The 12,884-nt window shown below is 37.3% G+C and overlaps 1 protein-coding gene across 1 annotated transcript in view; it reads right to left on the reverse strand.

Moving 5' to 3' along the window:
- LOC150088529 (ciliated left-right organizer metallopeptidase-like) overlaps positions 1 to 12,884 on the reverse strand; it is a 189,946-nt gene that overhangs the window by 127,408 nt on the left and 49,654 nt on the right. The window contains exon 7 of the mRNA XM_090370219.1: positions 10,083 to 10,161. Coding sequence (XP_090226345.1) covers positions 10,083 to 10,161 — 79 coding nt within the window. The remainder of the gene's footprint in view (positions 1 to 10,082; positions 10,162 to 12,884) is intronic.

Below are 12,884 nucleotides of genomic sequence, written 5' to 3' on the forward strand. Positions count from 1 at the left end.
AAAATTGTTATGAATATTTCACCCTTAACATAACCCCACAAGAAAAAAACTAAGCAGAGTTATGTCTGATAACCAAGACAGCCAAGTAATTTGGGGAAAGGGCATCAAGAGTGTTATGTTGCTAACGTTGTCTGTTGGTAATAACTACTGCACCAACTCACCTAGTATGCACCTTTATAGGCAAATAATAAAGCTTTTTTATAAAGGACACCATGTACAGTTGATTTTTATAATTTGAAGTGGATCAAACTAACTTTTTGGGCTTCAACGGAATGCATCATGAATGTCCTCCTAAACTTCAGACACACGAGGCCATCCACTAACTTTTTCATGCAATAAACTTGTAGTTTTCTTGAACTTTTTCTTCCATACATAAAAGGTTGGCATGCTCAGTGAATCCTTCCTAAAAATCTGACAATAATTATATTGAATTGAACCTGAATTGGTGAATTTGTAACAGCAAACTACAAAGCACGTTGCACTTTCTCTTGAACAGTGGCCATTTTGTTTTACAGCCTACTGTGGTGCTGTCTTTGAAGCTGTAACTGAAGCCATTTGGTCTGTGAGAACTATGTATGATGTGAGACACTTGTGGGTATGGCTGTGCTCTGCAGTGACTATTGAGTAGAAAGCTCTCTGGATATCTAACCTGGAAGATTTAACTCTGAGAACTTTTCTAAAGTATCTGAGATGGAGTGATCTCCTATAGCCTGTACCTGTATGTTGGTTTTGTGGGTGGAGAGGTATAGTTGAAAGAGTAATGAGAATGAATGGAAGGATAGTTGTCTTCCTCCTATTTCTTCTGCAACCAGATCTAGGAAAATTAGGAATGGCAGTTGAAGTTTGACATTGACAAATGCAAGGTACTGTATATGGGTAGCAGTAATCCCATATTAACAGACTAACTGTGTGGAACTACACTCAAGGTAGTGAAAAATAAATAAGACCTGGGGGCAGTGCAGACAGGCTGTCAGGACAACTCAACCATGGTAGGCCACATCTTGAGTACTTTATACAGGTCTAGAGGCCTCACTTTAGAAAGGGATTTAGATCTGCTGGAACAGGCACAGAGAAGGACAACCAGATTGGTGAAGGGAACAAAAGGGTGCTCTTACCAAGAAAAGCTTCGGTTCTGCATATTGCAGCATCTGTAGACTAGGTACCTGCAGGGATATCTGATCGAGGTGTTTAAAGCTTTGAATGGATTAAGTAAGCTAAGTGTTGATGGCTTTCTTCCTCTTTCTGAGATTACACACACACAGGAGGGCACAAATTCAAGTTGGGGAAGGATGGTTGTAGGATAGATGTACAGAAGTTTGCTTCAGACAATGGGTGGTTGATTGTTTGAACAAACTTCCATCAGTTGTTGTGGAAGTAGGTGGTTTGAATAAATTCAAGGAAGAACTAGACAAATTCTTGGAGGGTATGGATTAGTGAAGTTTTATAAGCTTGCTTCCTTGCATCAATAGCCGCTACTAATATTAATGTGCATCATTAGTATTACTAGCAATAGTAATTCATTGAAAAGTCCTCTGGAGTCAGGAACTCTGTAATTCACCTTAATGCTACTAAATAACACTGACGCGAATCTGTAAAACGTATTTATTATGATAATATAAAATAAAATAAAAATATCCGAGGAGGTTTCCTGGATGTTGCGTGCATCGGGCTGTCATTTGCCTAGATTTTATGGTCAGCCTAAAGTGCACAAGGCTGGGGTACCTCTCAGGCCCATTGTGTTGTTTGTGAGCAGTCCGACGCATGCACTATCCAGATTTCTGGCTGAACTTGTATCCCCCGTAGTAGAACACTCAGATCATACTATTAAAAGCAGCAGGGAATTTGTACAGTTTGTCCGTGCTCGAGAGGTAGAAGAGGGTAAGATTATGGCATCCTTTGATGTAGTTTCTTTGTTCACATGTATACCAGTCGAACACGGCTTGGATTGTGTGTGTGGAAGGCTTTGAGTAAGAATGGTACTTTGAAATATAGGACAGCCCTAAGTGGTGAAGATATTTGTGAAGGTGTTAGCTTATGTTATCTAGTACCACTATGTTATTCCAAAAGATTATGTACCAGCAGGTTCGCAGAGTGGCCATGGGTTCACCTATTAGTGCAATTATAGCCAACTTAGTCATGGAAGAATTTGAAGATAGGATGTTGGGGAGCTCTAGTCCGACCCCATTACGTGCATGGAAGAGATACATTGATGACAGGTTCACGGTGATACAAAGAGGACACAAAATACAAATACTCAATTGGTTGAATAGCAGTTCGCCTTATACAGTAAATCCCCACTATTCACTGTGGTTACGTTCCTGAGAAATGCCATGAATACCGAAAACACAAATACTGAGTTATTGCTCCCATAGTAATAAAGGGGTTCCGCTCCAAAGTATGAAATATATATAAGAAAAACTAGTCTAAAATTTTGTCTATGTATGTATTATATGTACCTTCATAATATGACTATGTACATAGACAGTACATAGTGAAATACAAGTATAAGGCATCGAAATGAAAATAAGAATTTAATATTAAATGTAATATTTATTAGAAATTTCAGCAAATCTTTCAATCCAGCACCGTTGCTATAGCTAAAAAACTTATCCCGCCAATGCTGTCACCAGTTTCGCTAAAGTGTTGATAAAGGAGTTTTGCCTTTTCACGAATGATGAGTGAACTTAACGGAATTTTATTTTGAGTTCGGTCTTCTATCCACAGATTTAAAGCTTTTTCCATTTTTTCCAATTTAACATCATGAGTTACAGAGCAAATTTTTGAAGCAATTAGCGCATTTTTACGGACACTACGGCGGATTTTTTCTTCGATTTTTTTGATTGATCATTGATTGTACCGTTGACTCATTGATTTTATAATGTTTTGCCACTGAGGAGACACTTTCACCATTAGAAATTTTGTCTAATAACTCAATTTTATTCGTTAATGTCATCACCTTCTTTGATATTTTCACATTTCCCTTGTTATTCGTAGCCATATTTTTTTACAAGTTAGAAAGAACTTGTCCACAATAAAGTCACTTTCTTCCATTAACACGCTCGAAAAAGTCTGTTTTACACTGCAAAATGGTAGATTTATCACTTTGATAAATTTATTCAATTTATAAGCATATAAATTAAAAGCAAACGACGAAACCTTCCATGACAAGCGCATAACACACTGAACAAGGATTAGCGAGAAACATCCACGCTTGCAATTTTTTCACCCCTCTCCCCCACCCACTGAGTGCTGTTTTGACCGGGAAAGATAATTTTAGCCACGCCCATGTTTTTTTATGGCAGAAAATGTTCACAGCACTTTAAAATTCACATTTTTTTAGGTTTCATTTTATATTAAATCAGCGACCTCAAATACAGATACCGCGAATAGCGGGGGTTTACTATATTCAGTTTACCAGGCCGCCGTAGCCTAGTGGTCAGGCACGTGGGTGCATAAGTACACTTGCCCTGAGTGACCGGGGTTCAAGCCCGTGACTGCTGAATATGGTGCTGTTTCTTGTATTCTGTCTATCTTGTGAACTCCTCTTACCGTTTGGTCGTCCCGGAGTATAAACAGAAATTTATTATTTTATTTTATTACTTTGGAGGTTGAGTGGGGGAGCCCTTCCGTTCCTAGACGTGTGCGCATACAGAGAAGGACGACACTTGAAAACTAAGGTTTACAGAAAACCTATGTGTCGGAGCCAATACAAAACAGCTCAGGCCAGTTGCCACAAAAGTAGTGTGGTTAAGGCCTTAATGGAAAGGAGGATCCCACTGCTCCTTGTCTATAGAGAGAGGCGACAAGATTAAATGTGTTATAGCGGACCTAGTAACGTGCGGTTACCTCCAGAGCACCATTGAGAGGTGTTTAAGAGGTGTGAACAACAATCACAGGGATGCTTTTACACCTGTTTCCACCGCATACATCCCCTACTATCCGGGCATTTCGGAACCCATTTCCCGTATCTTACGTTCGTATAAGATACGCTGTGTGCAGTTGCCAGGTTGGGCTGCACACAGTAGTGTCCGCAACTAAAGATCCTGTTGTGGGTAATGACACTAGTGGGGTCATATATGAAATTGAGTGGCCTGATTGTGGGGGGGGGTATTATGTGGGGGAAAAGAAATGGAAACTGCAGTAGGTGGTAGATGACTTTCATCAACCGGTGAAATACCACCACTTTGCTTATTGGAGGCTTGAAGTGGTGAAACCCATGTTTAGTCTCTAGAGCAAAGTTTCTGGCATCCCCCCTCCCCCCCATACTTCTCTTTCAACCCATGCACGGTACTAAGTACTAGAGGTTTTGATACCTTTCGTGTTTGGGGTTTTCATAAAAAAAAAAAAAAAAAAAAAGATTGCCTAGGGGAACACAATAGAGCCCTTAAGACTGCAAATTACGGAGGTTCAGCTGTAGCAGAACATGCCTGGGAAACTGGGCATGGCATTACTGCTAAAGAATGCCGTGATTGTGGATAAGGCATATGACTTCTGGAACCGGAAATGGCTGGAGAGTTTAAGAATATGTCACCCGAGCGCTAGTCTTAATAGGGATAAGGGCCGTCGCATTCATCCACTCTTTGAAGCCCTTAGACGAGACGAATGGTTTAGAGTGGCCCGTCCACTTTCCGGTTCCAATGCACAAGAAGTGAACCATGCGCAGATGCCATAGTTCATGTCGCAGACCTGTTGAGATGTATGTGGTACATATAGATTGTCGGTCATTCTGCAACCACTACAGCTGATGAAGGTGGCCGCTGCTGCCGAAAGCTCCTGTGTTAGTGGTTCTAGTGATTTTAAACAACTTTTATCAATTGTAATTTTATATATTTTATTGTATTTTATTCTTGTTATACGTTTTATTTTATTTTGTTTTAATATTTTAATATGCAGTTATACGATCAGTACGCATTTTATTTTATTTTATTTTATATATCATAATAAAGACGTTTTACAGATTCGAATCAGTGTTATTTAGTAGCATTACAGATGAATTACTAGCAAAATGATTCAAGGAAGTAAGTTTATACAGCATCAGCCAAAGGTGGGGAAACACTACCCACTTCATCTATCCATCCCTTCTAATAATATGTCTAATTCTTACTTAAATTTATTTAAACTACCCACTTCCACAATACCAGATGGCACTTGGTCCCAGAAATCAATTACTTTCTGGTTAAAGCAAATTTTCACATATGTGTCCTACAGCCATCCTTTTCAATTCAAGTTTATGCCCCTTGTGCGCATTAGGGGCTTAGAGGGGAACAGGTATCCTGTGTGTTATCAGACACTTAATCTAAAACACTGATGGATCCATTATCTTTCTATTACAGAAGATTTAGGAGAAGTCCGGTTGGCCTGCCTCCCTAAAATCCACTCATGCACAACTTCTCAATGGTAAGCCCTGTTACGTCACTTAGGTGGCAACGAACGTGTAGTGGTTCTCTTCAAGACGCGTGGTCAGCATGAAGAGGAAAAGACCAAACCCTCCAGCATATGACAACACGATGAAACAAATGGCTCTCAGTCCCCAGCAGCTTTAACTCTCCCTCTTACGGCAGTGAGAGGATCAGAGTGGAAGCAGAGGGTGCTAAGAATCACTGGGTACGACCAGGCTGCCATTCACGGAAACTGAACTTGGCCTGTTACAATGTAAGATTGCTCATTGGTGAAGACAGGATATTAGAGCTGGAAAAGGAACTAGAAAATGTGAATTGGAACATCATCGGTTTGACTGAAACAAGAAGAAGAAATGAATCACTTATAAGTTTATCAAGTGGAAATCTGCTGTACACCAATGGAAACAGTGAAAGGAGCGAAGATGGAGTTGGGTTTCTGGTCCATAAAGATATAAAAAACAACATTTTGGAATTCAAAAATACATCACCAAGGGTGTCAAGACTAATACTCAAGATTTCTAAGAGGTACAAGCTAAAGGTTATAATGATTTATGCACCAACATCGAGCCATCATGATGATGAAGAGGTTCAAGAAATGTACACCGAAATTGAGAGTCTTCTAGATGAGCAGAAAACCCACTACACTATTATTATGGGGGACTTCAATGCTAAAGTTGGAAAAAGACAAAACAGCACAGAAAGGGGAACTATACGAAATTTTGCAATTGGTGAAAGAAATGAAAGAGGTGAAAGCCTTGTGGAATTTGCAGAATCTTGAGGATTGTCAGTAATGAACACTTTTTTCAAGAAAAGGGTGAACAGAGAGTGGACATGGAAGAGCCCAAAAGGATTAATAACTAATGAAATCGACTTCATCCTCACTAACAGAAGATATATCGTGAATGACGTTACCATCCTGAACAAAGTAAATGTTGGAAGTGATCACAGAATGGTAAGATGCACACTTGATATATGTAAGAAAAGAAAGGAAAAAACTACTCGAGTAAATAATACGAAGGTCTTTGAGATAACAGAAGAGGAGAAAAAGCAGTATGTACTGGAACTTAAGAACAAGTTTGAGCTTCTGCTGACTGCTCAGGACCAAGATATCGACGAGGAATATTACAACTTTCTGAAAGCGATAAAGCCCAAGAAACCTATAGGGAAACAGAAATCCAAAAAAGAAAAAATTAGTTAAGAAACACTCATTATGATGAACCGAAGGCAACAAATGAAGAGCAAGAGAAACACTGACAAGGAGAAAACTTAGTATACTGAGTTATGCAAAGCCATTAGAAAGAAACTCAGAGAGGACATAAGCAGATTTAACACAAAAAAAGTAGAACAAGCATTAAGGGAAAACAAAGGACTTAAATCAGCAGCCATGAGCAGTAATACAGAAAGACAAATGATACTGAAATGGAAGAATAGCAATGGTGTACTTATAAATAGCAGAGAAGGCATAATTCAAATAGCAGAAGACTACTATAGAGAATTATACAAGGATCGAGGGAATGATGCCAGCAGTGGGGAAGATGGATCGCAAATTAGCAACATATACGACATACCAGATATTCTTGCTGGTGAGGCAGAACATGCGTTGAAGAAAATGAAGAATCAGAAAGCCCCGGTGGGAAAATGAAGTTACTGTAGAGTTGTTAAATTTGGGAGGAAGAGACATAACACAAAAACTGGCAAGGCTCTTCACAAAATGTATTAGAAAAGGTGTGGCACCTAAGCAGTGGAATAATGCAATCATAGTTTTGTTGCATAAGAAAGGAGATAAATCAAAAATTATAGACCAATTAGCTTGTTATCCCACATCTACAAGTTGTTCACAAGGGTCATTACTAACAGATTAGAAAGAATACTTGATGAGAATCAACCGAAAGAGCAAGCTGGCTTTAGGCCAGGATTCTCAACTATGGATCACCTTCATGTAATATCACAACTAATGGAGAAAGCAAATGAATATAAAACAACATTATGCCTAGCATTTGAGGATTATGAAAAGACATTTGACTCCATACAGCATAAGGCAATGTTTCGGACACTGGAAAGACAAGGCATAGACACCCCATATATTATGATTTTGAAGAAAATATATGAGAACGTTATCTTCTTTATTAGACTAGGCAAAGACAGTAGCAAATTTAAAATCGAAAAGGAGTTCGACAATGAGACACAATATCTCCGAAGCTGTTTACTGCTGCCCTTGAGGAAGCTTTCAGAAGATTGGACTGGTCGCAGAAAGGAGTCAATGTGAATGGAGAGTACCTAAACCATTTACGATTTGCAGATGACATTGTGGTCATAAGCCACGATCCCAAAGAATTAGAGGAAAATCTTAATCAGTTATGCACAGTTAGTAAAGATTTTGGATTAAAGATGAATATGGCTAAAACAAAAGTAATGATGAATAAGGTATGCCACAGAAAGGGATATAATGATTGAAGGAGCTGTAATTGAAAAGGTGGAGTTATATACTTATCTGGGACAAGTCATTAGCTGTAATAATGATAAATGGCTGGAAGTCAAGAGAAGAATAAATTTTGGGTGTATAGCATTCAGGAAATATAGTCACATACTGAGGAGCATATCCCAATTTGTCTGAAACGTAAATTCCCCACCATGACTTATGGAAGTGAAACTTGGGTACTCACCAAAAAATTGGAAGAGAAGCTGAAAACTACACAGCGAAGAATGGAATGAATTATATTGGGAATCAGACTGTTAGATAAGAAGAGAAACACATGGATTAGGCAGCAAACTCAAATAAAGGATATTCTTATCAAAATTAAAGAACTAAAATGCTCTTGGGCAGGACACAGCTCGAAGACATGATGACAGATGGACTAAGAAAATAACAGAATGGTACCCAAGAGGAGCTAGAAGGAAACCTGGAAGACAAAGGCATAGATGGATAGTGAAATTCATGAGTTTGTGGGTAGTAAATGGATGGCCATTGCACAAAACAGAACGAACTGGAAAGTTGCTGGAGAGGCCTTCATCCTGCAGTGGATTGAAAATAGCTGATGATGATGTGTGCATTGTCTGAGAAAGACTTAGAATACCATCATCAAGTTTACTCTATTCATTTAAAGCCTTAAAAACTTCAATAAATTCCTCACAAATGCCTAATTTCCAAGCAATTTTCAGAATTGAAGTCTTTTGTGGTAACAGTGCCCCTTTATTCCTTAACTGATCTGGTTGCTCTTATGTTCACATTTTCCAAGATTCACATCTTTTTTAAAAAGTGTATGCATAATGCCTAAATTAAAACTAGTACTTTTCTACACAATATGCAACCTTCAGTTATAATACAGTTAGGAAAAGATGTTATGTGGTTGTTTTCCATGGAGATTAATTACTATAATTAATAGCCAGTCTTGTATGACGTGAACTTAATAATATAGTTTATTAAGCTTATAGCCCAAACCACTATACATTTAAGGTGACGTTTCAGGCATCTCACTGATACCCATCATCAGACCATGCTGTTAGGGTTGAAAAATAGAAAGGGTTACAATTTGAATTATATTCCAATAATTAAAGTATAAGTTTGTGCAATAGCATCATGCCTACACGTAGCCAACTACTAAGTAGTTACAAAGTGGCATCATTTACATATATCTCATATTGTGAATACCTTCACAATGAGTTATCATGATATGGCACTAACTTGAATAAGTAACGCTTCACCAATGGAGGACTAGTCTTACTTATTCTTGTTGGATACCAGTGCCCAGACGGCAGCATGAAGCATTAATTATTCAAGGCCTACACATTCATTTCAACAGATGATCAGAGTATGAGGGCAAAGTTCACCCCAAGCTTCCACTCCAACAAGAACTAGTGGTTGTTTTGTTATTTGGTTTTTAGGAGCATTAGCAACTAAGGCCATATTGCTCTGGGAATATGCGGTGGTCATTCCCTTGACCTTTCCGCATCCTCCGTATTTGGTGGTGACGGGCTTGAACCCCGATCTAATTAAGAAGCGTGTGCTATGCACTGCTGCTCCTTCCCACGTGGCTACAAGAACTAGTGGATCCAGGAAGTAAAACTTGACATCTTACTATTGGTCAATAGATTTAATCCCTCACCCATAAATTAACTGTTGGCAGCACTTCTTGCCAGTATGCACATCAGGTTCTTGACAGCAGGTAAGAATTTAATTTTAATGCAAGTATTTACTTAATTGTTAATCTGTTTTCTAGTGAAACCAAAATGGAAATTTAATGTAAAATCCTTTAGACTTAAAATTCACAATTAATAATTATTGGAATATAATTCAAATTGTAACCCTTTCTATTTTTTTACCCCTAACAGCATGGTCTGGTGAAGGGTATGAGTAAGATGCCTGAAACATCACCTTAAATGTATAATGGTTTGGGCTATAAGCTTAATAAACTATATTATTAATTTCACACGGCATAAGAGTGGTTATTAATTATAGTAATTAATCTTCTGTTCATTTTTCTGGAAAATCTGGTGGTATACAGCATAAATTAAAAACACAATATGAATAAATTCACAATATCTCAATCAGTAAAAACATTGTCCATCTCTACGAAACAGATTCCTATTACTCAACAATATACAAACAACCCTCTTAAATACATAAATATTCAAAAAATATATAATCCATTCTGTCATGGATAAATCACAGCATAGTACACTCACCACTTAAAGCACAGTTTTTAAATTTCGGCATAAGCTTCTGAGAAAAACCAAGTGCATGTAACATTTCATGAATCAGTACCTATTAAGAAAAATAAATAAATAAAAATAAGCTTGAAATATATATATATATGAACAAAACTAACTGAGTTTATATCAAGGCGTATATATATATCTCTTGTAAATGACATTGTTCCTGTACAACTTAACTTCATGTTGATTCAAATACAAATTTTCTACATTCATTTTTTACTAAAAATGAATTAAATACTCTATAGTAGAGTCAAGAACTTCGTGGACTAGTCACACAGCACTACAGTCAATAAACATAGCACAATTTGCTGTTGTCAAATTGCAAGTTTCAATCTACTGAATGATTAACAACCTAGAAGTTTGTTAATTCAATTTATGTTTTGTTGCTATGTGCATTTATTTTATCATATCTAAGTGTAAAAAATATCTAATTTGGGACATGACACAAACATCAAATTTTTCTAACGCTTGGTGATATCTGCTTCGGAAATATTGGAAATATTCAGTCAGGTTTGTAAGAGGATTCTCCATCTCATACTAGCATTTGAATGGTATCATGAATTCAATGAGTGAAAAGAAAGTTTAGAAGGAAGAGGTACTGACTATGCTGTAAGACCTTTAACTGCTCACATGCCTCAAAAAAATTGAAACAAACAAACAATGAACTGAATGGGCATTGGGTTGCTCGGAATGTGGTGGCTTTGGATGCTTACTAACGATCAACACAAGTATATGACAATTTGCAACCTTTTCATAATGGAGTCTAATAATTCATTATTCCTAATCCCACCATCACTGGAAATGTGATTTAGTGTTTTCTCTTTAACCCACAAAGTGTGAATCATTGACCTGGAAACTGTCTCAATCACTAAAGTCAAAAATGTTTCAGTGACAAGTCAAAAGGGAAAACAATTTCTTTTTTTTTTTTTTTTTTGCCATCATAGTATTGTGAATTATTAAAGTCATTCTTAAAGGTGCCAATGTGAATAAGGAAAGATAGGCTACAAGCAAGTATGGTGGGCGTGAGAGAAAATTTGGCAATGCATCCATACATAAACATAATAAATAAATATCAATAAACACGATACTGTAATGTTATATTACCACATCCCCCCTACTCACCTGATCTCTTACCATGCAATTTTTTCTTTTCCCAAAAAATTAAAAAACATTTACAAGGCCACCTCTTATGCAGAGAACAAAAGGTTACTGAGGTAACTCCATTCTATCTGGCCAGAAGAGTTCCACAACTACTACAAACAACTGTACTAACAATGACAAAAGTGTACTACTTCTCAAGGAAAGTACTTTAAGAGTGACTGCATCTAGATTTAGTTATGTTTAATGTACAAGTCAGAGAACTTTTGGAGAGTACCACATATAAACATTAGGCATGAATGCATTTAACAACCCTTATTTCACACCATATTTAAGTTTATTTAGTAGATGACCAATGTTGCAGATCCCATGGTCATTACTGACTATCTACTAATCAGATGATGGCATCTTTATTGGTATCATAAATGTTGCTTCTTCAAACAACTTTACAAAAGCACACATCAGGCAAGTTCAGTTTAGATTATCACTTGCAGCATAATCTGTAAATTAATGGAAAATATTCTGGGTAAGTCGCATAATAAAATCATTGCTCTAACTGCAGATTTGACTAATATTTTGGATTCCACTATTAAAAGAATGAAGGTTGAAATACAGCAGATGGGATCACTTTCAATGCCCAGAAGAAACAGCCATTCCAATGTGTGGTCACAACCCTTCACTGAAAACAAATTCATTCACACTATCATTACTGTAAAGAAATCCACATTTCTGAAAGCCGTAGCATGAGTATATGAGTCATGGACTCTTTTGGATCAGTTAGATTTGCTGAGTGCAATATCTAGTAACATAGAATACAGAATTCCACAGAATCTTGCTCCTTATAAGTCACAATAAAATGAAATAAGTAAACTAACCTAATACCCACTAACAGTCAGGGTTTTACATTAATTAAAGAAAAATTGGAGGAAGGGCATTTAATGTGCAGGCATCAAAAAATACAAGGCAGGGGTGGGGAGCCCCATGGATTAAGCCTAACCAGGAAGAAATGTTTAATATACTCATGAAATTAATATATAATAATAAATTGTTTATATTTATACTACCAAGTTTTGTTCTGGTTAATTGATTTTTCATTTTACAGGAACTGAAAGACGAGTTATTGCAATGAAAATGGAAAAGTTGGAAGTGAGGGCAATAATAAAATACCTGCAGAAGAAGGGCATCAATCCACAAGCTATTCATACTAATATGACAGGCACCTTGACCTTTCATATGAATTTGAGTGTTGTCAAGAGCTAGCTGAAGATGATCCTTGAATAGGGAGGACTCCTGACATTATCATTCCAAATAGCAGTTCACTAGTGTCTATAAATTCATTAGTGAATGCAGACCTTTGATTAGCCCAGTCCCAGCACACTGCTGAGACTGGACTAATCAAAAACAACAGCTGATCAAATTGCGACAAAGAAATGTGGGGATGAAAAGGTTTCTATGTGCAGGTTCAAAATTTTGAGCACTGAACAAAAGCTGGTCAGAGGCAATGTGTCAAAGGAAAATCTGCACCGGTTCATGGATGGATTCAGAAGAATTTCTATGTTATTATTATTAATAACCATATGGTGCAAGGAAGCCTGAGGCTTATGCTGCACCAGGAAAAAAAAAAAAAAAATTCCCAAGTTACCCTTAGAGAGAGAGAGAGAGAGAGAGAGAGAG

The sequence above is a fragment of the Mastigoproctus giganteus genome, chromosome 3, assembly GCF_048544385.1.
Source record: "Mastigoproctus giganteus isolate SK-2022 chromosome 3, ASM4854438v1, whole genome shotgun sequence".
In the NCBI taxonomy this organism is placed as follows: Eukaryota; Metazoa; Arthropoda; class Arachnida; order Uropygi; family Thelyphonidae; genus Mastigoproctus; species Mastigoproctus giganteus.